The 27,836-nt window shown below is 52.2% G+C and overlaps 1 protein-coding gene across 6 annotated transcripts in view; it reads right to left on the bottom strand.

The window, feature by feature from the left end:
- Mcf2l (MCF.2 cell line derived transforming sequence like) overlaps positions 1-27,836 on the bottom strand; it is a 106,232-nt gene that overhangs the window by 7,697 nt on the left and 70,699 nt on the right. For all 6 annotated transcript variants that reach the window (XM_051170007.1, XM_051170011.1, XM_051170008.1 and 3 more), the window contains exons 5-25: positions 24,695-24,814; positions 21,889-22,005; positions 21,216-21,365; positions 19,962-20,086; positions 18,454-18,568; positions 14,391-14,510; positions 13,805-13,996; positions 13,209-13,400; positions 12,381-12,540; positions 11,361-11,434; positions 11,023-11,099; positions 9,529-9,595; positions 8,003-8,118; positions 7,315-7,384; positions 4,136-4,228; positions 3,949-4,041; positions 3,143-3,268; positions 2,085-2,306; positions 1,801-1,893; positions 662-740; positions 465-531 (exon numbers count right to left, since the gene is read on the bottom strand). In XM_051170007.1, the coding sequence (XP_051025964.1) occupies positions 465-531; positions 662-740; positions 1,801-1,893; positions 2,085-2,306; positions 3,143-3,268; positions 3,949-4,041; positions 4,136-4,228; positions 7,315-7,384; positions 8,003-8,118; positions 9,529-9,595; positions 11,023-11,099; positions 11,361-11,434; positions 12,381-12,540; positions 13,209-13,400; positions 13,805-13,996; positions 14,391-14,510; positions 18,454-18,568; positions 19,962-20,086; positions 21,216-21,365; positions 21,889-22,005; positions 24,695-24,814 (2,468 nt within the window). The remainder of the gene's footprint in view (positions 1-464; positions 532-661; positions 741-1,800; positions 1,894-2,084; positions 2,307-3,142; positions 3,269-3,948; positions 4,042-4,135; positions 4,229-7,314; positions 7,385-8,002; positions 8,119-9,528; positions 9,596-11,022; positions 11,100-11,360; positions 11,435-12,380; positions 12,541-13,208; positions 13,401-13,804; positions 13,997-14,390; positions 14,511-18,453; positions 18,569-19,961; positions 20,087-21,215; positions 21,366-21,888; positions 22,006-24,694; positions 24,815-27,836) is intronic.

Here is a 27,836-nt window from a genome sequence, read left to right as displayed (position 1 = left end):
CTCAAGGCTGTCTGAGGACTATAGGCATTGTGGCATCTTGGCTTCTGGACTGTTCTCCAGGCACCACCCCTCATTCAACACTGGTAACCAACTGTCACCTGGCTGTACCCTTAGCGTGCTACCGTGAGCAGTAACCCATAAACAGGAAGTTGTGAAGCAGGGGACATTCTGAGGAAAGTAAGGCTACAGACAACACCATTGGGTGACAAAATAAGCCACTGACAAAATCTCCAGATAACGTGGCGGGGGGGGGGGGGGAGGTTGTGCAAACTCATCCTGGTGACACAGTAAACTCTGTGGCACACGCAGAAGCACTGCCATTTTCCCTTATGTTTTAGCGACAGTCTCACTAGGCTGCTTTTGTGGGCCCGTCTGCCTCAGCGTCCTGTGTGCTGGGCTTAGCGGGATGCCCCGTGGGAAACCCTGCTTCCTAGGCTGCTGATGGCTTATGTCGGCGTGCTCACCTGGTGCTAGGTGGCATGGGCAAAGGAAGGCTGTGCGACTGCTCCAGGGCTCTGTGTTGGCTGGCTTCTGTGGGAGGGCAAGCGATATGCGCCATTTATCAGTGGGGACTGAGCACTATTGCCATCACAGGCTAAAGGCTCTTGGACCGTTGACAGTGGCACATGACAAAACACACAGACGGCAGAGGCAGCCTCACCCCGGCAGGCCTGCAGCTGGCTGGTCAGAACCTTCCGGATCTCATTCACCCATGCTGCTTTGATCTCAGGAGTCGGAGCCTGTTCCGAAAGAGAGATAGGAGTCAGGTGTCAGAAAGCTATCAGACACCCCCCAGGACAACCCTAGGAATCAACAGACCCATGTATATCAATCAGAGACTGAAGGAGCAGACAGTGGGAAATGTCCCTTCGAGGGTCTCAACCCTGCAGCACAGGACTGCCTGCAAAAGGTCATAGGCTTTGCGGGTGCCCAGACCTTCATTCAGTTCTGTGAGCCTGTTGGACTGGGTATAAAACTAGAAGGCACACTGGGGATGCCACATTACTGTGGCCACTGTGTGCTGGCCAGTTGCCAGCTTATCTTCCGTGATTCTGAGGGCAAGTGAAAAACCCAGCATTGTTAGGCTAGGACCTTCATGGAGTACTGAGGCTGTGTGTGTGTGTGTGTGTGTGTGTGTGTGTGTGTGTGTGTGAGAGAGAGAGAGAGAGAGAGAGAGAGAGAGAGAGAGAGAGAGAGAGAGAGAGACAGAGAGACAGAGAGACAGAGAGACAGAGAGAGACAGAGACAGAGAGAGAGACAGAGAGACAGAGAGACAGACAGGGTTTCTCTGTGTAGCCTTTGCTGTCCTGGACTCACTACATAGACCAGGCTGGCCTTAAACTCACAGAGATCCGCCTGCCTCTGCCTCCCAAGTGCTCGGATTAAAGGCATGTGCCACCATGCCTGGCTGAGTACTGAGGCTCTTAACAGGTCTTGTGGAGAGGATTCTATCCCTTGAGTCTATCGCGTAGCTCTGCCCTATCTCCCATGGGCCAATAAGGGCAGGCATGCCTTACATTCCACCAGAGAGACAGCCTTTGTGGACAAAGTTCTCCAGGGCTGCTGAGAGATGAGGAAGCAAGAGCCATTTCTGGCATTTCCCTTTTAGCACCCTATCTGCACTTGCTCCCGACTTCTGCCCTGGACCTAGCACATCCTGTGTCCCCGTATGGCAGCTCCTGTGATGAACCTTGTGAAGACTATTGACCTGGTTCTCCCTGCCAGTCTCTCATTGGCCATCCTGAAGATGCTCAAGGGCTCCTCTGGCTGCTGGGTCGCAGGACAGGTGAGTGGCCCTACCTGGATGATGTAGACCTCCTCTCTCGCGTTGTACCAGATCTCGAACTTCTTGGCGTCGCCCTTCACATTCTCTGTGATGCCGACCGCGGTCATCTGACAGAGACGGAAACAGGGACAGGCGTCAGCATGCATCTTATCAGGGACAATGGAAGCTGATGGAGCACTTAAGGAAGATAGGAGCCCCAACTCCAGTTCCATGGATAGGGCCTGGGTGTCAGGCTGAGGTTTATTAAGCACAAAGCGGTGACTGATCCCTCCCTCGAATTGCTGGCCGAGTCACTCACGTTCAAGGACTGCTTGTAGCTGTAGGAAGGAGCCTTCTCGTACCCCTCCCCGTTTTCCTCTCTCTTCTTGCAGAAGAGCACGGCCTTCTCGTGCAGAAACAGGTGCCGCTGCATGGGCTTGAACCTGGCCAGCTCCTTCACTTTGGTGTGGCCCTTCTTGTGGTCCGTCCACACACTGAAGGAACCTTGCATCAGCAGCTTCCCCAGGTCACCAAGGTTGCCCTGGAACACAGGGCACGTGTTGGGACACGCAAGGCAGGTGAACGTGCGTGGGCTGCCTTCCCGTGCACACTGGGAAGGCTGCACACTGTAGAGTTCTCTCCTTGCAGCGCACTCCACAGGGGCAAGTCTGGAGAGGTTGCAAAAGGCGGGACAGCAGGTGTAGGGGTTGGGGATAGAGGAGGCATGGCGCGGAGGAGCCATGTGGCCCCACCATTGTGGAGAAGGGACAGCACCCAGAACCCTAATGCACAGTGGACTTCAGTTAATGACGTATCCCCATGGGCCTATCAGGTGTAATAGGGGTGTCACCAAGGCTGGGCCAGGGATGAGGTTTATGGAGTCTGAGCTTCATACTCAATTGTAATAAATCTAAAACTATTAAAAAGAGATAAAATCTGGACATTAAAAAAACCAAAACATGAATGCTAAGTGGACATTCAGAGAAGCAAAAGTCTTCTATGTCGATTTCAGTGGCCAATACAGAGAGATTTACCCTAGTCATCCACTTGCCATTGGCCTCTGGACCACACATCATATCACAGAAAACAGAGGGTCCTGCTGTCCAGGAGGTGGGTAGGAGGGAAGAGGTCTCGGGTGCATCCCTGATGAAGAGGCCTCACTGTCCCAAGGGTAGAGTTTTGGTCTGTTCCACTATGGACAGGCTCCTGACTCAGGCCCTGGGCTGCCCTAGGCCCCAGGCCACATATGTTCACTTCAAGATTCAGGGAGCTCACAGCACTAATAGGATTGTCTCTGTCCAATTGCTCATGAGACAGGGACCAAGGCAGGACAAAGGCCATGTGTTCCCGGTACCACGGTGCTACTCTGGGCCTTACGTCATAGCCAGTGATGGCGATGAGGTGCATGGAGTCGTTCACCGCCTTGAGGATGCCCAGGATGGAGCTCAGGGCCTCCTGCAGGTCCTCTGCCCCCTCACAGTTCTTGCTATACTTCAGCATCTCCTGAGGGGGAACGCGGAGGAAGCAGTCGTACACCAAGATAGTCCTTCTACTCCCCAGGAGCAGCTGACTGTCTCTCAGATTCAGACTCCAGGCAAGGCCGGATGATGGGGTCCCCGGAAGCCTGGTGTGGCCCCTGGACAGACACTAACCACCAGATTCCTGCTGCTCTTGAGGAAGCCAGTCCACCCACCCTCCGTGAAGCCAGCGTGATGGACGGACAGCTGGCTCTGCAGGGCAGGAGCTGCCTAGCTGGGAAAGTGCACACTCACCATCCTTGCCCCCCACTGGCTGCCACAGCACAGTGCTAAAAACCCTCCCCTGTCCTGCCACACTGAGCAAACACTAAGACAGAGACTCCCTACTTCTCACTGTCCTAGGGGCCAACAGGACACACAGGGCTCAGCTCTCATTGTCCCCACGGAGAGGCCATGAGCTGTCAGCACAGACTGCTGGTATAGCTGGCCATCTCCAGGCCCCTGGCACTCTACAATGTTTGGCACACAGTAGGCCCACACAAATGGTGTTATTCAGGGCCATGGCAAGGTGGGGATGAGTGGCTCCTACGGTGCCCTTGGGGCCAGAGCTTGGAGAGGAAGGGTCCTGGCTGGGCACTGGGCCCCCACAGACATCCGGCGAACAGGTAGGTGTGGCCGACCTGGGCAGCTGCCTCGTAGGCTCACCTTGAGCAGCAGCTGGTACTTGGTTATTCTCTGCACAGGTTTCAGCAGGTAGGAGTCAAGGCTCAGCTTGTGGTCCAGCTTCTTCTGGCACTCCTGGAAGCACCAAGCATTAGTCAGGCAAGGCCACGGCGCAGTCCAAGGCCATGGGGAAGGAAGCACTGGTGTGGGGGAGGGGCGCAAGACGGACCTGGAAGAAGGGGCAGTCGGAGCACTGTCTCCACAGGCTCTCGGAGCGCGGCTTGTTCTGACAGTACTTCTCGTAGATCTGGAACTCCTCCATCTGCAGTAGGGAGGGACAAAGAGTTCGGACTGCTTCCCAGTCGCACCGAGCAGCTGTTTGGTCCCCGAGCTGAAGCTGGCGAGGAGGCCCACTCCACCAGGCAGACTTACTGTCCCTCTGCACCACCAGAGCCTCACACTCTAACGCCCTCACAGCTGACCATTCCCAACCCAGAGAGCTGCGGAGAGAGCTTCACAGCACAGTCTGTTTATTCACATAAAAGCCCAGGGTGCTCTCCGGAAGCTTGTTGAAATACACCCGAACAGGCTGCTCTTGCAGAAGACACAGGTTCAGTCCCCAACATCCACAAGCAGCTCACACCTGCCTGTCACTCCAGCTAAAGGGAATCCAGCACCCTCTTCTGGCTTCTGTAGACAACACACACAGACAGACAGACACACACACACACACGCACATGTACTCACACATATGCAAAGGCATACATACATGCAGGCAGGCACTCATATATACATATTAAAAAATAACCATGAATATTGTGTAAAATCAAATTGTTCCTGGGTACCTCAGGAGCTATAGAAGGCCCTAGGGTGTGGCTAAGCCTACAACACAGTACACTGCAGACGATTTGGGGGCACAGCAGGCTCTGGGTCTTGTGCATATGGATGGGAGGCTCAGGGATAAAGAGCAGGTGGGGACACAGCTTAGGACACATAGTTTGGGAAGCAGATAGTTGGGCACAGGGCTTGGGGCACAAATGTTTCTGAGGCATGAACTGGGTTTAGTACTTTAACCTGAATGATTTACGGGTGCAGAGGATTCCAGGGCAGAGGTAATCTTCACAGCGCCCTGAGCCCCACTAGCCTGGCTCACGTTAGCAGGACGGTAAGAGCAAGCGCCTGCATTGTGCCCTGCCCTCCGTCTCACACCGGAGTCCTCCTGGGCTCTGATTTCTAATGCTATCTCCAACCTGTGTGACCACTGTCACCTCTGAGCTGAGATGCAGTGAGGCTGGGGTCAAGCAGCTATGGATGAGGGACAAGGGCAGGGGCCTTGTGCCTCAGTCTCCCTGCACTGCTCTCCTACCAACACTGGCCTCTCTGGCCCCAGGTTACCCCACACTCACGGGCTGACAGCTGAGCAACACCTTTCACTAACAGGTCACTTCTGAGGGCTGTGACTCCTAACTTAGCTCACCACAGCCGGCTTCTCACCATAATAAGGAGCTGTTCAGGAACACGGAACCACACAGACTTCTACTCCACAGGAGGAATTTCAGAGCTTGGCCTGACCACTACACTGCAGACCTGAGGCACATGTTATAGGTTATTCTATAAGGGTACCTGAGCTCTATGCAAAACAAAGTTGCCCCTGGGTAGCTCAAGGGGACTCAGACGGCTCTCAGGTGCGGATGACTGGAGAATAGGATGCTCTGGGGTACAGAGGGTTGTAGACATTGCATGGGGGATTCTTGATAAATCACAGGGGTGCTGAAGCTGCTGTGTAGGACCACTGGCCTACCGAATGATGACCACCCCAGGCTTGGGGATTCTGGGAGACACACAAATGGCCAGGCTGAGCCAAGACAAATATGACTCCTTCTTTCCTCCTACCCAAAGACAGGGCCTCATTACAAAGCTTGGCTGGCCTTGAACTCACAGAGACCTACCTCCTAAGTACTGGGGTTAACAGTGTGAAGGTGCACACCACCAAGTCTGGCTCACCAGAGCATTCGTGTCCAGTACCTGCCCACTCCCCGGTTTAGTGTGGGGATGGGACCTGGGGCCTGGTGTGTGCTGGACAAGTGTTCTACCTACCACGGAGCTGTACCCCAGGCCCTTCTAGTTATTTCATGACAGTGCCATGCTTTATCCTGTCAGTGACCTCTCTTCTGCACAGGGTGAATCTCACAGTTCACAGTACTCAACATGACACTATCCTGTGGGTCTGAGCGGAGGTCTGTGTGCATTCTGTTTTTTCTGCTCAAAGCATTTCCACGTGCCCCTCTTTTTAAATTCATCTGCACTGCCCTATGAGGGGAGCAGCTGTGACTCCACAGAGGAGAATATGGACGGACAGAGCCCAGTGCTTCTCCCAGTGTTGTCCAGCTAGTGAGGCTTGGACAAAAGTAAACTGACTCACAAGGGAAGTTCGGCCGCATCAGGCCTCAGAAACAATGATTCTAACAGCCCCAAACCTTGTGCCTTATGGCTTTGCCTTTTTCTGAAGTAGTTATTAGCGTTCGGTGCGAGACTCTTTTTCTTCTCTTACTATACTGGAGACACTGTGTTGTCTGGTTCCAGCCACAGTGGAGGTGCCAAGGGGACATGGCCAGTGATGTGGGGGTGCCAAGGGGACATGGCCAGTGATGTGGGGGTGCCAAGGGGACATGGCCAGTGATGTGGGGGTGCCAAGGGGACACGGCCAGTGATGTGGAGATGCCAAGGGGACATGGCCAGTGATGTGGGGGTGCCAAGGGGACATGGCCAGTGATGTGGAGGTGCCAAGGGGACATGGCCAGTGATGTGGAGGTGCCAAGGGGACATGGCCAGTGATGTGGAGGTGCCAAGGGGACATGGTCAGTGATGTGGGGGTGCCAAGGGGACATGGTCAGTGATGTGGGGGTGCCAAGGGGACATGGCCAGTGATGTGGAGGTGCCAAGGGGACATGGCCAGTGATGTGGGGGTGCCAAGGGGACATGGCCAGTGATGTGGGGGTGCCAAGGGGACATGGCCAGTGATGTGGAGGTGCCAAGGGGACATGGCCAGTGATGTGGGGGTGCCAAGGGGACATGGCCAGTGATGTGGAGGTGCCAAGGGGACATGGCCAGTGATGTGGAGGTGCCAAGGGGACATGGCTAGTGATGTGGAGGTGCCAAGGGGACAGGGCCAGTGATGTGGGGGTGCCAAGGGGACAGGGCCAGTGATGCAGAGGTACCAAGGGCCCCACACGAGGTGCTATGCATGGTCATTGATATGGGAGTACAAAGGGCCCCACACGCATGGTCAGTGGTGTGGGGGTACCAAGGGCCCCCGTACATACTTAATGAAATGATGTATATCCCAGGACCCTCAGAGTAACCCTGAGATGTGCACTAACCGGGCAGCATGCAGTTACAGATACATACCCGTTCCAGAAAGCACCTCCCCACCAGCTCTGGGCAGTCTATGCAACTCTCCAGCTCCCGCAGGAATATTCTGTATGGAGAGGTTGTCAGTGGGACAGTGAACACAGCAGAATCTTCCAGAGAACTTGGACAATCTCATCACAGTGTGGCAGTAACTCCCCACTTGGCCTGGGAGCCTGCAGCAGCCCACACCCATCCCTGGCTCCTCAGTGCCCACCGGGCGGCAGTCTCCCTTTGCTTCTGGCCCTGGAGTTCACATTAACATGGAGCTACCCTTCTGGGGTAGGAGTGAGGAGAGGGCAGAGACCGGGATTGAGCACTTGCAGGCTCTGCGGGCTTTGAGCTGCTGGCCGTGGGCTTGTGGGTTTTCTGAGGTCCACTCTTTGGAGGTCCCAGGTTTTCAACAGGAAACGTAAGGGCTATACTGCTGCCAGCACTTCTCTCCTCCCAGCAGGCAGCCTGCCTATCACCCAGCCACCTTAGGCACAAGCCAGTGGGACATGGGGTCACAAAGGTGGTCAGAGAATACGTCATGGGCACCTATGGCTCTCTGTTGAGTTCTCCCTGGAGAGGTTTGTTCCCAGCCAAGTCCATCCTGGGGCCTGTGGACCCCTGCTCCCTGAAGGCAGCCATGTCAGAAGCAACAAAGCACAGACTGCATGCATCTGTGCCCGGATGGAGTGCCTACCTGTTATGGAAGTGATAGATTTCCTCCATGTTTCCAAACAGAATGTTCTTCTTGTTCTGCAGGCCTGTTGAGATGAGATGTGCCATCAAGGGGTTGTCCATCTCTGCAGCATAGCCCTGCCAGGGAGGGAAAGAGGCCTTCAGCCAGCAGAGCCGCACCGGCAGCCGGCAGGCAGCCTGGCGGGCTTGGTGCCACTGCACATGAGTATTAGCTTCCAGGGACACTGTTTCCATGTTTTAAGTGAGCAAGGGCTGTGGTGTAACTAAGTGCTGAATGTTTGCCTGCCATACACGGTATCCTGAGTTCCAACCACAGAGCCACAGAAACAATCAAAGCTGAGGCTCGACTCTTTTATCTTTCGTACTTGCCTGCAATGGCCATTTGGAGAAGATCCACAAAGCTCAAGTGACTGCAAATGGCACCCGGTATGGAGGCAGGTGGAGCCTCCCACCTTCCCTTCTGACCTTCCTATCCAGGCATAACCTGCACAAGCAGAGGCCATACTGCTTCTGTGTTTATCCAGTCTGTCTGGCTGCTACCTCCCAGGCCACTGCTGTGAGAACTCAGGACCCGGGCTCCCCTTCTCAAAGTCCTCTTATGCTGGACCTGCAGGCTGGGTCTCATCCTATAGCCCATGCCGGACCACACCTCATTATGTAGCCCAGGCTGGCTCTGAACTCACAGTGAGCTGCCTTAGCTCCTGAGTGCTGGGATTGGAGGGTCCCCTGCTTGGAACTGTGTATACTGGTTCCTATGACCCATGCCACTGTCACTTGAGGCCATGTGGCCACGTGGATTGCGTGTTTGCTAAGTGCACAGGCAGCTCTTGTGGATTTGTATCTGCTCAGTCCAGAAACTATGCCTGCTGAAGAACGTTTGGGCTGTTTCTGGTTTGGGCCTGATACAAACAGATCAGCTATGAACGTTTTCATACATTTTGTTGTGGGCATACGTGCTCACTTGTAAGCAGCATTTTAAAAAACTTGTGATAAGCTTGTGTATGTATGGTGTGTGTGTGCATGCGTGTGTGTGTGTGTGTGTGCGTGTGCGTGCGTGCATGCGTGTGTGTGTGTGTAGTGGTGGTGGTGCTGGAGATGAAACCGAGGACCTCACACAAGCTAGGCAAGTGTTCTTTTCATTTTATTTTGAGGTGGGGTCTTCAAGCTGGCCTTGAATTTGCTCTATAGCCCTGGCAGGCCTTGAACCTATGATCTGCCTGCCTTGGTCTCCAGAACTGTTGGAAATATAGGTCTTTGCCAACAGGCCTAGCTCTAGCGACAATATAAAAATGAAGCTATGGGCTGGAGAGATGGCTCAGTGGTTAAGAGCGCCACCTGCCCTTCCAGAGGTCCTGAGTTCAATTCCCAGCAACCACATGGTGGCTCACAACCATCTATAATGTGATCTGATGCCCTCTTCTGCAGATTAAGCACTCATATGCAATAAATAAAATAAATAAATCTTAAAAAAAAAATGAAGCTTTGGTGTGATGGCAAGCTGACACCCTGCCCCCGTGCGCGTCTCACCTCCAAGACACACAGCAGCTCCTCCACGTAGGCCCGCTCCGTGTCCAGCAGCTCATTCATCACGTGTCTGTGGATGAGACATGGAGAGCTGAGACGCGGGTGGGAGGGCCATCTGGTGCCACCGAGTCCCTGGGCATCCAGGACTTGCCAGTACCAGGAGCTGTGGAAGACGCTGGCTCCCCAGCTCCCACTGCCTTCCGGAATTGATTTCTCTACCCACGTTCTGGCCTTTGGGGACATCTGTACAAATCAATGCCACCTTTACAGACACGGGCGAGTCAAGACATTCGTGCTTCCTTCACAAGCCACTGGAGTCTCCCCACGACATCTTTATGAAGAAGATCCTCTGACGCCACAGCCTCTGGGTAGGTGTGTCCCTTCAGGGTCACTGCTACTCTGAACACAATGACTGCCCGGTGGCCACCTGCAGCCTGGCCATGTAATGTGCCTGCCAGTTGTGGAGCCCCAGGAGGAGATGAGGATGGGCTGACAGAGCATCCAGCCATTCATACCTTGCAGAGAGTAGGACCACCTGCCACTACAGCCCACCTGCCATTTCATCTGCAAATGCCACAGCCCACTGACTATTGGATGGAGACCTTGGTGTGGAATCTTACAGGGCAGCCAACAGCCAAGCAGGTGAGCCTGCTTTAGAGTGAGCCTGCTTTAGAAGCATAAAGAAGTCTGGGCCTGCTTCTCAGCCACAAACTGCTGGGGCACAAGGGGGCCATCTCTGCCTCAGTGCCCGCGTGTGCTGCCCGGCCTGGAAGCTGCTCCACTTCTACCCTTCTCTGCCTCTTTCTCATGATTTTGCCATCAGAAGCTGGATTCTAGTTCATAGTTTACTCTGTCCTGCACTGCCAAGCTTGTTGGGGACATCTGGAAACAGGCTACCTGTGTACACCTGTTCGGTCATGTGCTTCCAAGAGCTGTTTCTTCATTCTTACTGTATATAGAGCAAATATGAAGAATTAGGACAATGTAGGGTTGACCGTTTCCTTCCATGCCTGATGCCATGACCCCGGCTTCTGGCTGACACGTTCCTGGGTGTTTTTCCTTCTTTGCAATTGTACCCTCTAGTGTTCACATTGTCTCGCCTGGATGATGCTCAGAAACTTCATGAGTGAAGGGACTTGGGTGAACATAGAAGGACAGGCAGGTTTCAGTGGGCATTTGGAGCACAGATCTTCAGTATGTCACAGCGCCCACCCATTACTCCACAGGTGCCTTTGGGAGTAGGTATGCGTTCCCATAGAGCAGAAGGTAGGCTACCCAGGAAAGGTGACAGGTGACCCCAGTAAGGGCCCAGATGGTCAAAAGCCCAGGACAGACTGATGCATGTGCGTGTGTCCTATAGCACATGTGTTTGTTTTTAGTTGGCATATACACCATGCTGGCTTCCTTCCAGCTCCGCAGGCCAGGGTCCGAGTGCTGATTCCCAGGCACTTGTAGCCACACTGCTGACTGGACACACAGCCACACATGGCCACTTACCTGCGCAAGATGGCCAGGCTCTCTTCCTCATCCCCCGTGGAGCTGCTGCGGCCCTGCCGGCTCTCACTCATTTCACTCTGAGGAGAGAGCAGCGCGTTGGGCTTGAGCACGAAAGTGCTGCCTCAGATACCGACTGCCCAGCCTCAGATACTGACTGCCCAGCCTCATCTCCCACTTGGAATGGGGTCTGAGGAGGACAAACAGATGCTCCAGAGGCCAGAAAACCCAGAAAGGCAGGCCACATGGACGACAGGGTCAGACCAAGGGAGAATGTTGAGTTGCTTTGTTATGGTCACAGACGACAGGCGCATGCAGGGTCATAGTGGCGTGATGCTCACCTTGGCTCTCCTGTAGGGCCCTCGGCGGAGCGCACTGCTCTCGGAGCTGGAGTTCTCAGAGCTCCGCCAGGAGCCTAGTGTGAAAGAGACAGAGAAGGGTGTTAGCTCTGTCCCGAATGGTACCCAGAGGATAAAAGGAAGAGAAGAAAGGATTATAGCACTAAAGATGGAAGAAAGGGGTGATTGATGGGTGATGGATGGTTACCTGAGGGAACCACTGACTGGGGCCTCCACAGCCCCTGGACTGGACACAGCTACAGCTGACAGGGTGACAAGTGGGCAAGAGGGAGGGAACTCACAGGGCACCCTGGAACCCCTGGCAATGGAGGTCTTTCCACAGGACAGAAAGCAGCTATCCTCCACCACACAGGATGATGCTGGGATGTTTCTCCAGGGCATTTGTGGCCACACTGGCCACTGCAGTTGCCTATTCACCTCTGGGTTTCTTGTCCCTCCGTGGAAGGAAAGAATGCTTTCCTGATGTAGGGAAAAGGAGGTCTCTAAGCAAAGGTGAGGGTCAGCAGGCCATGCCACCTTTGCAGCTCATGGGGCCTGGGACACAGCTCCACAGTTAGTGACAGCCTGGAGGGCTTGGGAAGAGGTCAGTGCTGAGCCAGGGGTACAGTTCTCAAAACAGCAAAGAATGGCTGGAGTGGGGAGAGAGTCGGTTGGAGGAAAGGACTGATGACCTTTCCAACAGGGTCAGTCAGTGTCTCTAGACTGATGACCGTTCCTACAGGGTCAGTCAGTGTCTCTTGCTCGCAGGCCACCAGGATTCAGCTGAAAGGACCCAATTCTTCTGTGGCCAATGCATAAACACAACCTAGTTTGATGGCACTTGGCAGGGTGTAGCTGAGTCCCAGGGAAACTGACTAATCAGGAGAGGCCCTGGTCTGCAGGCTGGGGACCATGGACAGGGGCAGGGAGGGCAAGGAAGGCAGAAGTGTGAGAACAGGACTTGATGTCTTTGGCTTCCTCAGAAGGGCCATGGGGGGCCTAGAAGGAAGAGGCCATGTCTACCTGGTGAGGGGGTAGGGGACTTGGTGAGAGCCTCTGGTCGGGGGGCCACAGGCTGCACAGGCCGTGTCTGCTTGGCTGCCAGTTTCTTCAGGCTGGCTTGCCTGCGGTGGAACATCTCCTCAGTGCTCTCTTGCTTCTGAAAGACTTTTTGCACATGTTCCTGAAATGACAAGGCTACTGAGACACCTTGCAATGTCAGTGGTGGCCCTTAAAAATACCCCATCATCCACAGGGAGTGTGCCGTGTGTGTGCATCGTCCTCTGCTTCATATGAATGAGAAGTATCCAGGAATAGTGCACTGCTCTGTACCAGCTCTGGTCAGTGAGAGCTGTGTAAGATCCCATGGCAGGACGGGCCCCATCTCCAGAGCTCTGAAAGGATGGCTACAGAAGGGGGAATCAACCTCTTCCTATTACCCTAGAAGGGGAGTTAGGGCAGCTGGCTGGGGGCTAGGAGGAGCCAGCCTATCTCAGGTGGAGCACCAGAGGTTCCGAGGCAGGACCAGGGTTCCAGTGAATGCTATACCATAAACCCACACCTATCTCAGGCCATGCTGGGGGAGACGGTGGCAGGGATAACTTCTGCGATGGAGGAAGGCTGCACTGATGCTCCCCACACCTGTACTTCTCCCCAGCAACCGTCATCTCCTGCTCAAAGGGTTTTTCTAACATTTGGTACATAGCTCATTAAATGGGGGCTTGCCTAGTATGTGTGAGGCCCTGGGTTTAATCCTTAGCATCCCCACCCCAAAAAACATGTTCTTGGAAATATCCTGTGAAGTGGGGCCTCAGTCCCCAGCCACCAGGCAGAAACGCAAGCTGGCCTTACCAGAAGGTCCTGGTTGAGGATGCATTCATACTCCTTGTAAATCCTGTTAAGCTCCTGAATCTTATTTTCTGCACCAGTCTCCAAAAACTTCTCGATTTCCTGGAGGGCTGCCTCTGCACCATCCTGGGACTGGCATTTGTCCACAGGCTGCGAGGCCAGCAGGAAGATCCCTTCATCACACCACTTCATGGACTGGAAACAAAGGAAGGCTGTCAGCGTCAGGACCTGCCTGCACCTCATTCCCCTGTGTGGCTGCCTGCTGGAGCGCTCCCCTCCCCACACCTGGCTCCCCTCTCAACTGATGCAGGAAATGAGACGCCCTGCCACTAAGCTAACTGGGTTTCCGGAGCTGAACTCAGCATAGGAAAGAAGGTCAGAATAGAGCAGGACTAACAGGGGACTGAGTTTGAGGTCCCTTCCAAGAAATCATTACTGCGACAAGTGGGACCAATGCTCAGAGTGGACAAGACAGAGGATGCAGGGGGGAGGGTATCCGGTTGTCCTGCCAGGAGCTCAGACCAGCCCGGACCTCCTAGCTGATAAGTGACAGCAGTGGGCTTGGCCCGTTAGTTCAGTAAGTCCAGCTAGCTTCCTACCAGCTCCAGGAGGCTGTGCAGCTCCAAGGACTTGCTGAGAAGGCCCCTCCTCCTGCTGATCCCCGCAGCAAAGTGGTCGCAGAGGTGCTGTAGCTCTTCGCACTTGGGGTGGATGGAGTCAACTGCGTAGTGCTTGTTCTCAATCAGCTGCTGACCTTCGAGGGACAGGGCTCGGGCCCTGTCCACAGCCACCTGCAGAATGCAGAAAGTCAGCTTAGTCCTGTATGGTGCGACGAATGGGGAACCTTGTCCCAGGGGTGCCTGCAGCATCTGGAGGTGGGCGACGAACATGGAGTGGGTGGGCGGCTGTGGCTGCCTGAGGTCGGGCAGGTATCGGGTTGCCCAGGTTGAGAGTAAGTGTAGGTTTTAAAGTCAAGGAGTAATGAGAGCGCTAACAAGGGGCCATGGAGGACAGGGTGTGTGCCTGAGATGGAGGAGGGTATTCGGGGTCCCTGCACACTGCCCGTGTCAGGTGCCGCAGGAGCTGATGTTCGGGAGTAAGCTTGGGCCCTGTGCCCTCTGCATAGCTAGGTGATGGTGTGATGCTGTGAGCACCATTCCCTTTCCACCCACGCCAAACTCTCACGCTGCACTTCTCCTCAAAGCTAGTCAAGTCCTTCAGGAGGTGCTGCACGTGTGCCAGGCTGTTGCCAACACCAGTGAAGGCAGCTATCTTCTGGGACATGGAATCCAAGGTGGTTTTGACCTGCAACAGAGGAAGGTGACCTTGGAACATCTGTGCCTCACTCAGGAGTCCATGCCTGGAGGGGCAGGGGATGGTGACCCCAATAACAGCAAGATGATGAGAGCTATCCAGGCTCAGGTAAGCCACTCGGGACTGCAGAGCCTCTTGGGGTGCTGGCCCTCCCCATAGCCTCATTCCCCAAACACCTGGAAACCAAACAACCCCACAGTACTGCTGAATGACCCACGGGTCACTGAGGGGGCATTACAGGAAAGGCTAAGACACTGCATTAAATGGAAATGGAAGTGCAACATGTCAAAAGCTGGGGGCCACATCAAAAAGCAGTGGTGGACGGGAGGCCGGTAGCATTCATAACAAGCACGCATATTATGGGTGAACGTATGGTAGATCACACCTGTGAGAGCAGATCTTGGGAGGCAGGAGGATCATGTGGCTTTGACGCTACTTGGACTACATACTGAGTTCCAGGACAGTCAAAACTGTAAACAGACTGAGACTCAAAAGCCCAAAATAAGTAAATAAACAACTGTATTATTAAAGAATATTCTGGTTTTGGTTTTTTTAAGACAGGGTTTCTCTGTGTAGCCTTGGCTATCCTGGAACTTGCTCTGTAAGCAGGCTGGCCTCAAACTCAGAGATCCGCCTGCCTCTGCGTCCTGGGAGCTGGGACTAAAGTCGTGTACTGCCAGCTAAAGAATATTCTTTTTTAAATTATTATTTTTTAAAGAATATTCTTAAGTAGGTACTGCAGACTCTTACCCCAAGAGCCTAGAATAGAACTAAAATAAATTCAGAGTTACCAGTAGAAATAAATGATAAAGATATGATTAAAAATCAATCAAACTGAAAAGAGAAAAACATAAAACAAATTGCTGTTTCTTCAAGTGCCACAGTGTGATAACATAGCAGTCAGTTCTCTGTACTGTGAGAAGATGCAAACTGTGAATAGCAGTGAGGAGGCAGGAGCCATCACTACAGATTCCACAGATGAGAAAAACAGAAGCAAATCTGGACGCTAATCTCACGTAACATGATGTGGAGGACGAGACCACCTCCTGACAGCGTACCATCACATTTTGTGCAGCATGAAACAGCTCTTTTCACAGCTGTAGAACTGCTAGTTAGGTAAGCTCATTCACCACTTAACCCCCACCAGAACACACAAACACAGACACACACACAGACACACACACAGACACACACACACACACACACGTGCGTGCGCACACGCACCCACATGCATGCGCACACACTCACACACATACACGTGCACATGTACACACACGCACGTGCGCACACACACACCCCTCCAGGCCCACATAGGGTTCTAGGGTATCACCTCTAATGTTTACAGAAGAGTGTGGGGCTAAACCTTGAGATAGCTCAGTAGAGCTGCCAAACAAGCATGCAGACCTGAGCTCACATCTCTAGCTGGGTGCGGCAGTCTGCGTCCCTCCCCGCTTGCCGGCAGGAAGGGCAAGGGGAGGACCAGAGGACCCCTGAGCCAGTCTAGCTCCATCAGTGGGCCCCAGGCTCAGTCTCAGACGAGCAGGACAGCATGAACAAGGGAGACACTGCCACCGTCCTCTAGTCTGTGTGCTCATACATACAAGTGTGTATGCACATGTATACATACATATATGCACACGTACAAGAAATTAACACTAATCTATACAACCTTCTCCAGAAATTGGAAGAGTGTTCTCTTTTGATTGATTCATTTGCCTCAAATAACATTATCCGATACCAAAACAAGAGGAAGAGTAAAAAAGGAAAAGAAAACTGCAGATCCATGTGTCCATGAATTAGTTGCAAAAATTAACAAACTATTACCCAACTTGATTCCACCATGCATAGAAGTAACTACATTCCAGGAAATAACCACACCGGGTGACCAAGGCTTCATTTCTGAGACTCAACGCAGATGTAGAATCCGGAAGTCTATTGCTAGAATTTGCAACAGATCAGAAGCCACAGAATTCATCAACTGAGAAAAAGAATCAGATCAATTGAACATCCACCCCGATCTTAAAATATCTGAGAAGGATCACCTCAGAGAGACACCTCAGAGAGACACCTCAGAGAGACACCACAGAGAGATACACTGTCAGCGTGGTAAGGAACTCCTGCAGAGACCTGACAGCCACCATGATGTATGGTTGAGGAACAGTGAGTGCTTTCCCAGTGTGCCCAAGGCAACCAGGTCACTTTCGCTGCCCTCATTCAAGTGGGGAAGCTGTGGCCAGTGTTCATAGGAAGAAAGTAAACAATGAAAAACAACCAAAAGGAAGGGATGTACCCGCCCTTCTCTGCAAGGGGCACGGTCACCTATGTAAAAACACTCTAAGAACTAACAAAAAGAAAAAATAACACTATAGCTGGCAGGTGTGTTTGATAAGGCCCCATGTATTTCTCTATGTAGCAACAGATACATGGATGCGCAGGATAAAAACACAACACAATTTGTATTTTAAAAAATGAAATAAGTTAAGCCAGGCATGGCAGTACATGCTTTCCCCAGCACTTGGGAGGCAGAGGCAGGCAGATTGATGTGAGTTTGAGGACAGCCTGGTCTACAAAGCGAGTCCAGGACAGCCAAGGCTAACACAGCGAAACCCCGTCTCAAAAAACCAAACAACAACAACAAAAACAAAAACAAAAAAAGTAGTTAAATATGTGCCAAGAGGCAACTGAAACTGTAGGCTGAAAACCATACAGTCCAGAAGTGAAGCTAAAATAATCTAATGTGTGGTGGCTCTCTTGTACTGACTAAGAGGTGGGGTGTACTGTGCTGGATGGTTCGTGTCAATTAGACACAGGCTAGAGTCATCAGAAAGGAAGGAGCCTCCATGAGATCCAGCTGTAGGGCACTTTTCTCAATTAATGATCAGTGGGGGAGGACCCCGCCCATTGTGGGTGTGGCCATCCCTGGGCTGGTGTCCTGGGTGCTGTAAGAAAGCAGGCCGAACAAGCCATGGCGAGCAAGGCAGTAAGCAGCACCCTCCATGGCTTCTGCATCAGCTCCTGCCTCCAGGTTCCTGCCCTGCTTGAGTTCCTGTCCTGACTTCCTCCACTGGACTGTGATCTGGAAGTGTCCCCAAGGACTGGAGACATGGGGAGAGCAGAGAGGGGTTCCAGTGTGACATGCGTCCTGTGCCTATAGCTTCAGTGTCAGGCTAGGTTGCAACACTGAGCTACGGTTTGTTACTGCTCAGGGAACTGGCCAACACTACCGGGATCATTCTGTGTGACAACAAGCAAATCTAGAATTATTTTTGAATAGAAAATTTGGTTTAAAATGCTACCTGGGGCCTGAGGTGGCTCAGTGGCTAAGAGCGCTCTGAGTGAGTGACCTGAGTCAAGTCTCCAGCACCCACACAAAAAGTCAGGTATGGCTGTGTGTGCCTGAAATCTCAGCACTAGGGCCGTGGGAGTAGAAACAGCGCTAGATGGTCTAGACCAACTAGCAAGCTTCCCGTTCAGTAAGAGACTCTGTCTTCAGGCAGTGAGGTCGAGTGATAGAGTAAAGCATCAACTTCCTGCTTTAGCCTACACGTGCATACATACGGATGTGTGCACTTGCATACTCTCACATACACACGCCCCTCCCACACATACATGTAAATATTTTAAATGTACCCTGCTCTGGGTAGTCTTTCTCAGTTTCACGTGAGTTAGGCCAGCGGTTCTCAACCTCTCCAGTGTTGTGCCCCTTTCACACAGTCCTCATGTTGTGGCGACCCCCAAGCATGTAATTATTTCCATCGCTACTTCATAACTGTCATTTTGTAACTGCTATGAGCAGCAGTGCAAATATCTGATATGCAGGATGGCCTCAGGTGACCCCTAAGGGGGTTATGACCCATGCGCTGAGAGCCACTGAGTTAGACCCACGGTGGGCAGACCCACTCCCCTCACCAGCATCCCATAGTCAGCCACTCACCTCCCGGAAGCCTTGCTCAAAGTGCCGCAGCTGCAGGCACTGTTCCAGCTTCTGCTGATGCTTTGCCCAGAACTCGTCAAAGGCAGCCTCGGTTTCATTCAGCTGGGCCAGGAGCCTGAGAAAGAGAGGCAGAGGCCACAGGAGTGAAGCAGGCTGTGCCACCTAGAGTGCACAGGGGTCTCCCCTGCCAAGCTTTCCTGGTGTCATGTGCTGACTCCTGCAGTTCTCAGGGTTCTGAGGGACATGAGGGAGATGCATTTTAGTGCCACATGGACACAGCAGAGCTGTGTGTGTGTGTGTGTGTGTGTGTGTGTGTGTGTGTGTTTTACCAGGGGTTGACACCAGGAGTCTTGTTCAGTTGTTCTCCATCTTGTTATTAGAGACAAGGTCTCTCACTGAACCAGGAGTTTGCCAAAGCTGCAAGAACGGCTGGCCAGTCAGCTCCAGGAACCTGCCTGTCTCTACCTCCACAGTCCTGGGGTTGCAAATATGAGACACTACACACAGGCTTTTTAAACTGGGGGTCCTAACTGAGGTTTTCATTCCTGCTTGGCAAGCACGATCACCTGTGCCATCTCCCTAGTCCCACAGTTTTAATTTTTGAGAGGCCATTGGTTTATTGTTAACAACCCTGGGCCAGGGTGAAGAGCAGTGGGCTGCCACGGTCTAGGGCTGGTGCGCACACCCCAGGGACTCTAAAGAGAGTCACCAGCACCCCCGGTCTTGTCCCTTTACCTGGTCCTGGAGGGGCTGATATATTCCCCAGGGGGAAGCTGGTAGATCTCCTGCTGATGAGCCTCAGTCCCTACAGTGTGCCCTTCCCATGTTCCCAACCAGCATGTCTGCTCTGCACACAGCCACCTACAGTGTGCCCTTCCCATGCTCCCAACCAGCATGTCTGCTCTGCACACAGCCCCAGCAGGCATGGAGAGAACCATGTAGAAGCCAAGAGCCAGGAGTCTATCTGCCTATCTTTGGATTTCCGGACAATATTCTACCCATCTGGGTCCTCCAACACTGTCCTGTAGGTGGGAATAGCACCCATAGGGCCTGCAGCATGGTGAGGATAGGATGTCAGAAGGCAGATATGGCTCTCAAGATGCCAAAGCAGCAGGGAGCAGACTCTGTCCTGTGCTGTTATAACTGTGGAGAACCAGCGGGAAATACGACAGTATCCTTTGCTATGACAGTAAAATGCATACCTAAAACCACAAGGCTGGAGCACAGGCACCCTGAGGTGCTCTCCTACCCACAAGGACTCACTGGGGATGTGGGGCTATGCAGATCTAAGGGACTCCGCTATTGTTGCTTGTACAACATTTTCCTGTCTGTTTTTGAGTCCCCCACCCCCTCTTCAGTATGGGAGACTGGCCAGAGGGCTACCTGCTGGGATCCGTTGCAATTGCGTTGCGTTGGCCAGTTGTCTTGTGTTGTCACGGTGGCTGTGTATCTGGGGAAGTACTGCACCTTGGCCAGAGCAAGGTAGGGCAGGAGGGCGCAGGCCTTACCTCTGCACGGTGGCCTGATTGTCCAGCTGGTCCTGGTTCACACTTTGGGCAGTGCTCTCAGCCAGTGGCTCCCTGAGGCTCTCAAGGATGCTGTCCCCCTCCTTCAGCGCCAGCTGCAGATCCTCCTGCAGAGGGAGTGCACACAGAGCTTGTATTGCAGCCAGCTGGCTGGGCTCAGGTCTCAACACTGAGGAGGTGGGGCCAGCACGGAATGGGAGTAATATGCACTGTGGGTGCAAACTGTATAACCACGCAGTGCACTTAAAACTGTTACAGCCAGGGTATACATATAGGAGATTCTCAAAGAATTAATTTAAAATATTTTAAATATTATATATAATATTATGTGTTATATTTATTTTAAATGTATATATATATATATTTGTATGTATATATAAGCAAGGAGGGTGCTGCTTGCTTGTGACGAAGGTAAGGTTACAGGTTGCTCAGGGCATGAGGATAAGGTCAAAAAGTAACTGGAAACCAGACTTTCTAACATCCCTCTCCTGGAGTTGGCCTTGTTGTGCAGGCAAAAGGCCATTTCTATGGAGTGAGTGACATGCCTCGCAGAGGTGAGGCACCATTTTCAGGACACACAGCAGCTTACAGCCACCCAGACTCTGCTGTCTCAAAGCCATCAGTGGCATAGATGTCCACAGCAAGCAATGTGGAACCTTTACCCTAGATAGCCATGTGAGCTTGGAGCACAACGGTGTTTTTTGTTTTTGTTTTTCAAGACAGGATTTCTCTGTGTAGCCTTGGCTGTCCTGGACTAACTTTGTAGACCAGCCTGGCTTTGAACTCACAGCGATCCGCCTGTCTCTGCCTCCCGAGTGCTGGGATTAAAGGCATGTGCCACCATTGCCCGACTCACAACGGTATTTTATGCAGCAAATTCAACCATAACTTTGCCAGTCACTGGCGGGAGGAACCAGGGCAGAGGGGCCCTGTCTGGTTATACCGGAGCTGCCCTGCACCCCACACAGGGCACACCCACCAGAGAAATGCACTGGTCTTGGCTTTCACTGACTGAGGCCCCTCAGGTTTTCTGGGCGGAGAGGTGCCGCCCACGGATGCACAAGTTAGCTAACAGGACTCGCATGTAGAGCCTTGAAAACGGTTACGGTCAGTTCTCAGTCAAGCGTCTCGGAGACCTGCTTTCTTCTAGCCCTTCCATATGGAAATTCACCTGACATCTTATGTCAGGGATCAAATTCCCCTGCTGCGAGCTCAGTCCCAGAGAACAGTACTCACCTTCGCTTTAGCCTTCTTCTCTGTGTGTACGCCGAGCACCAAGCTGGTTGACTGGACATCATTAGGCAGCTCTGTTTCGGCCAGCTCAGTCCCGAAGGCCTGCAGCATCTGGGCTGTCTGTTTCACCATCAGGGCGAAGCTTTCAATTGCCTTGGGAGGAGGGAGAACAACAGCGTCACAGAGCCCTGCACGCGGCCTGCAGCCCTGAAAGCTGATACCATGACTGCTGTTGCAGAGGAGAGAGTGGCCCCCAAGCACACACGTGTGCCAGCAAATACCTTCCCGTGAGCGTCTCAACGTCACTCTTCTTCAGAAATGTACCAGACAGGCTTTGCAAATGTCCCTGTCACCAAGGGTCTTTCTACGCTTAGGGTCTCTGCCCCCACCTCCTTGCTAGAAGGCTCACGAGTGTTGAGCTCAACATAGAGCTTTGTAGGTTCTTATTTTATTTTTTCTTTTTCTTCTCCAAGCTCGGAGAAAGCCACACCCAGGCTTATTACTCATGCTATCTCTTTACAGTGACTAAGGCCCACTGAGACCATCTCCTCATTCTTGGGGAAGAAACTTCAGTGAGCATATTTTTTAGAAGACAGTGTTGTCATGTGAAAACAATTCTGCTGGGCTAACTATGAATTAATGAAAACATGGCTACATAGCACCCAGGTCCACTCACTGTGCGATGGCACAGCCACCTGGAGTGGCAGTAGTCCAGGGTCCCCCCAAGGTCCTCGGTCAGCTGTGACTTATCAATGTAGCCGTGGAGTTCTGGTACGGAGCTTAGCATCATGACCTATGAGAGAGAGGGGATCGTCATCAGCCATCTTGCCCTGGACTCCACTGTGCCTCTGGCTTCTGACTTGAGGGTCCAGCTCTATCCTCTGGTAGATGGATCCCATGCAAGCCTCTTATTCACTGTTCCTGGCTTCCTTGTCTATATGAGTCAAATTATGATGGATGTCACCGGCAGATGGTGAGGACCCAGTTGAGGCCACTGGACATGAACACGCCCTGCAAAGGGTGCCTGGCCTGTCACAGATACCCAATGGGTGGCAGTAACTTCTCTATCAAGGAGCTCAGCATGCCAAGGGAATAAAGCTTTGCTTCCAAAGAAAGCAGTTTATGCTTGCTCCTGCTGAGCATGCCACAAACATCATTTTAGATACTGACGGGATCAATTCAGAAGCAGCCCCAGGCTCCCACCTCATCAGACTAACTGACAATGCCAAAGAGGTTCTACTTTGTGTGGTCACAGCAGCCAGCCTAGCTCTGTTTCTTTCTTTTTTTTTTCTTTTGCCATTTTTGAGGCTATTCTACTCACTTAGATGGAAACCCAGACTTTGCTTTGTAGGCTGCCTGGCAGACGCTACAGAATAAGCTCTCAAAGGCTCGGCGCAGGGGTTATTTGATACTGTGACATATATTATTCAACACTGAGTCAGTTTAAAGTGGGGGCTCTCTACTGGGGGTGTCTAGAGACAACCTGGACTGTTACGATAGTGAAAACACTCTGGTGACTGCTGGGCAGAAGTCAGGGCTGCTGGGAGCCTCACCACCTAGCAAGGAAGCATTCTCACTGCTGAGAATGGCACAGATGCTAAGTCCCGACTAAAGCACAACTGCTGGATGAAAAAGCATCGGAGTCTCAGTTCGAGCTGGAAAGATTTCCCACTGAGCTACTCCATTTTCTCTTGGTTCTTCTCATAGACTTATCCATATGCTGCCAAATAACCTTGGCTCATGGCCAGGGAGCCAGAGATGGATTGAGTAACTCAAGGCACCTGCTGCCTCCATCCTTAACCTTAGTGCTGGTGTGTGCGTGTGCGTGTGCGTGTGCGTGCGTGTGTGTGTGTGTGTGTGTGTGTGTGTGTGAGAGAGAGAGAGAGAGAGAGAGAGAGAGAGAGAGAGAGAGAGAGAGAGAGAGAGAGAGAGAGAGAGCATGTGTTATACATTTCCCACCACAACAGAGAAGGTGAGGAGTCCAAGGATGTGCCTCCTCTTGCCCTGAGGTCAGTACAGTGGAAAAGGTGTCAGATACCTTCTAAAAGCCAAAGCCAAATCCTTCAAGAATTCTAGAATTTATCTAAGATTGGTCTGTGAACTTGCAGGTGATGGAACAGTTTTGTAAGCTTGTTTGACCCCTATTGACATACTACTACGGCATAGTTTTACAGAAGAGACCGTATGTTGCTGTGGATGGCCCCAGCCTTATTTCTCCATGATGCCTGGTGGTCTGGAAAGCTGTTGTCAGTGTGGCTTACTTGCAAAGGTGGAAAAAGGCCAGGCACGTTCTTGTCATCTGACCACAGGAGGGAGGAACACAGTGTTACTACAGACATCCATGGGGGCACAGAGGCAAGAGCTATGGCCATGTCTCCTCCCGTTCTAGTTTTGGGACTGGGATTTGAACCTCTAGCTGGATGAGTGGGAGGTGCCATGGGGCAATGGGTACAGTGTCCTCCTACAGTAACGTCCTGGGGCCAGCTACCCTCAGATCTATAAAGCATGACTCTGAGTCACAGTTACCCCCTGAGGACTTGGGCGATGATGGACGCTTTTCTCTAGTCATTACTCTGAAGGGCAGAAGCGGGTAGTGAAGCCAGGCTCCACTGTTCCTGTTTGCTGAGAGGAGCTCTCGCCTGTTAAGCAGAGGGCAGAGAGCAGTCATGAGGGGTGGGCGGTGGCTATAGACAGCTGGGAGGAGAGGCTATCTGTCACCGAAGACTGAGACACAGCAGGTAGCACTGTGGACAGCAACCAGGCCAGATTCTTCCATCTCCAAAAGTGTTCTGGGTGGCCCTGCTGGGGATTCCCACAGCCTGGCAACAACCCCTGTGCTCCTGTTGTCTTTGTGAAAAAGAAATGGACTCATAGGGTCACTCCTTGGTAGCTCCTGGGTGCCACGGAGGCCACAGCCAGGCCTTGCTGGCCTGTAGGATGCGTGAGTGCTTTCAGGAACTTTACAGAGTCTTGGTTGTAGAGGGCAAGTAGAGTAACATTAGGTTCCTTTTTTGGTGGACAATAGGAGGGGGCTGACCCATGCTGGCTGGGGACAGCAGAGAAGGTAGGGCCTACTCTGATGGGTTGTCCCTGGCTGGGGCCCAGCGCATGCCTGGCTGGCAGCTAAGGTTCCTTCCATGGACTCAGGAGACATCCATGTCCTCTTCATCAGCCCTCATTTTCCCTGGGACCTTTGGGGTGTGTCCCCTCACCGTGGGCTGGCACTTACAGTCCGGTGACTTACAGTATTCTGATGGAGCTGTCCACTGGGAGCTGTCCACTAGCTGGGTTGTGGCATGGCTCAAGAGAAGGGGGAATCATAGAGTTCCCACAGCCGGAACTCAGAGGGAGCGTAGCTTCCAACTGCATCTTGTGGGATTTTATTTATGGCCACAGAATGGAGCTCACTCCTTGAGAGTTTACCATGCGCCAAGAATGCACTTAAGCTTGGTTCTGCTGACACAGCTCAAGGGAGTCCTCACCGGCACTTTCATCTTAAAGTCATCTCTGTTGAACTTGAAGGCGATGTCCGAGAGAGTCCTCTGGAAAAAGCCCGTGGGCCGGAGAACAAGGACGAGCTGCAGGTTTGCTGGAAAGGACGCCTGCAAGACAGAAGAAGGGCCTGGAACATTTGCTTTGCGTACCCTGGGCCATGCAACCAACCTGCTGCCGCAGCTGACGGAGGCTTCTGCATGGCTGCTGCTTAAAATCTAAAGCTGAGAGCATACTATAATTGCTGGGGCTAAGTGATGCTCTACTCCCAGTGTGGAGTTCTCAATCCCCATACTCAGAATGGACTCACTCAGAGCCAGGGGCTTCCCACAGCTAAGGCACCGAGAGAGTGTAAGTTTCTGTTGTTCAAGCCACCCCGTTTATGGAAGCTTGTCACTTCAGCCACAGGACACTAATGGACTTGTAAGGAAAAAGAAGTGAGAAGACATGTTTGTGTCGCCCCTGAAACCAAGACCAACTCCCCCAGCATGCGCACACGTGTGCGTGCCCTTGAACAGTTAGCTCCATGCATTCCTCTGTCTCTTGTGAGGGGTTGACCTTTGGTAAGTCAGTGCCTCTGTTTTCCCATCGGCAAAATGGGAAATGAAGCTGCTGCCTGCCTCATTACTCATTTTGGGTGAGAGAGAGAGCAAGTCCAGGTCATGTGGCATAACACTGATGTCTATCCACAGCTGACCTCCTGCCCAGGACAGTAAGCATCAGTGTCTGTCACTGTGGCTGGCCTCCCGTTCAGGAGACTGGACACTGGCCTTGCCCTGGAAGGGAAGGTTCTTCTGCTGAACATGTGCCCTTGGTTCTCACAGGGCCTTCAATGTGGTACTGTTCTTGTCACCTGCCATGTCACCCTTTTCAGTCAAGGCATGCGGAGAGAAAGGCACCTGGCCAGGGCTCTTTCTGAGGGGATATGGAAGCAGGGTGCTGGGACCTGCTGAGGGCCCTGCTGAAGACAGCACCCTTCAATTCATACTCCTTCCCTGGTGACCTGGCCTCCCCCTGCCATGCCATGGCAAGGATGCTGGGACCTGCCTCTGTCCACAGCCAATGCCAGTGTCACACTGTCCCTGGAGGGTAAGTACTCAGACCAAGGACCAAGGACGGACATAGCTTTGCAAAGGCAGAAGCTGACGGCAGATTCTGGGCTGCTTAACACAAAGGCTTCCAGCCTTGTCCTCGAGGCGAAATTGGACACCACTATTTAAGGAGACACTGTCAAGGCAGGCAGCTTTCCTCGAGGTGACTATGAGTCACACTTCCCTAAGATTCAATTAGCTTTGTCACCCTGATCCACTCCTCCCAGAAGACTGACTCCGTAGGATAAGGTGATGCTGAACCCCCAAAGATAAACAGCACCGCACACCCCTAACAGGTACAAGACCCCTGGGGTGAGGTGCCCTGGCCACTGGCCAGCAGTGACCTCCACAGTCACTTGCCACTACTATCTCTTCTTTTTATCTGCGTAGGTCCTGTTAAGCTATTGAATTTTTGGAGTAAGTAGCTGTATAAAAATTAAAATAAATGCGAGCCATGTGGGGAGGCCTTAGGGATGTGCACAAATGGCTACGTAGTGTAAACAGCGGCAAAGCAAGGGTCCCCAGCTCTAAAATCAGCTGTCTGTGTTTATAGCTGGGCAAAGTCTAAAGTAAAACCTTCCTTTCTAGACCACAGAAGTGGACAGGGGAGAATTTAAATTGATATTTTGTAAAATACTCAATAATTGTGAATTGTAAAATGGCAGTATGTTTCTAACATAGAATGTCACATATTTTCTGTGTGGCACATGAGGGAGTGTCCAAGTCTTTCTCAAACTTCAGAGCTACGTGTGCCCAACCTGTGTCCTGTACTTAGGAAAGCAGCTGACACCAGGCCAACCTCTCTTGTCTGACAGCATCCAACAAACAAAAGTTACTATGAAAATATCATCTGTATCTCAGAGTTAACCAGCCAGAAACCCCCGAGTCTGAGGTGTTTTACAGACACTCGCCTCAGGTGCATGAACGAGACCAGCACTAATAAATCACAGCCTCAGGGGACCGAGATGCCAGGGTGGAGTCGCACCATCACCAGCTGTGTCTGCCACAGGCAGAATGCAACATGCTCTCTTGGGCTTGCCATCAGTGAGACCCAGGGAACCAGCCACACGTGGGCTCTGCTATACACACTTGAGAGACGCTGCGCCAGAACCATTAGGAAAATGGGACGCTATGAAACCGTCAGAGAAGCAGGTGTCTCTACTGTCCGCAGCTCACCTCACACAGGTGCTGGCACCTGTTCTTTCTGCTCAGCAGAAGCTCCAGCTGGCTCTTGTCACATCTTCCCTATAGGGGGCAACATGACTACAAAGCTCACCCTGGGAGCTAAGACATTTTACACGCTCCTCTGGTCGAGGGTTTCTGCAAAGCTCCTGGCTCCCGTCCTTCACAAGCATCAGCATCATAAGACCTAAAGGGAAACCTAATCTGACCAATGAGATGGCAGAACTGGGTGTTGCCCTCATTGGCCCTGACCTTGGATTTTAGCAGAAGATACAAAAAGCACTTCTTATAGAAGAAGATAGATGAGATCGGGGATCTGAACACACAGTATATTAGGAAATAGACTGTTTCAATAGTGTATCTTCAAGTTCCCAGACAATTATTCCTGCCATAATTGTGACAATGTTGATATTGCTTTGCCACTGTGAATCTTGGTCACACAAAAGCACAGCTGTATTTTCAGTGGGCACATAGCAGAGAATGGGAGGATAACTTCTCACAGTAGGGAAACCAATTCTCAAATGGGCTCAGCAAGCAGCATGTGGATGCATGTGCAGGTGTGTTGCCATGTGTGTGTATTTATGTACATCCGTGTGCATATGTGTATGCATGTGTGGGGGTGTAGATCCAGGCAAGTTTCTTTGTGTGCAAGTGTACCCATATATGAATGTATGTGGATTTGTGTACATGTGAGTGTGCAAGTGTCCATGAACCCATGTGTGTATACACCTTTGCATATGCTTGTATGCTTTTATGTGCACATGTATATGTGCACCTGCATGCACATGTCTGTATGCATGTATCTTTGTGTACATGCGTATGTGTGCCTCTTTGTGTATATGCATACACATTATCACCT

This window comes from Acomys russatus, chromosome 27, assembly GCF_903995435.1.
Source record: "Acomys russatus chromosome 27, mAcoRus1.1, whole genome shotgun sequence".
NCBI lineage: Eukaryota > Metazoa > Chordata > Mammalia > Rodentia > Muridae > Acomys > Acomys russatus.
The sequence above is the reverse complement of the archived record's forward strand: the minus strand, read 5'-3'. Positions and strand labels throughout refer to the sequence as shown.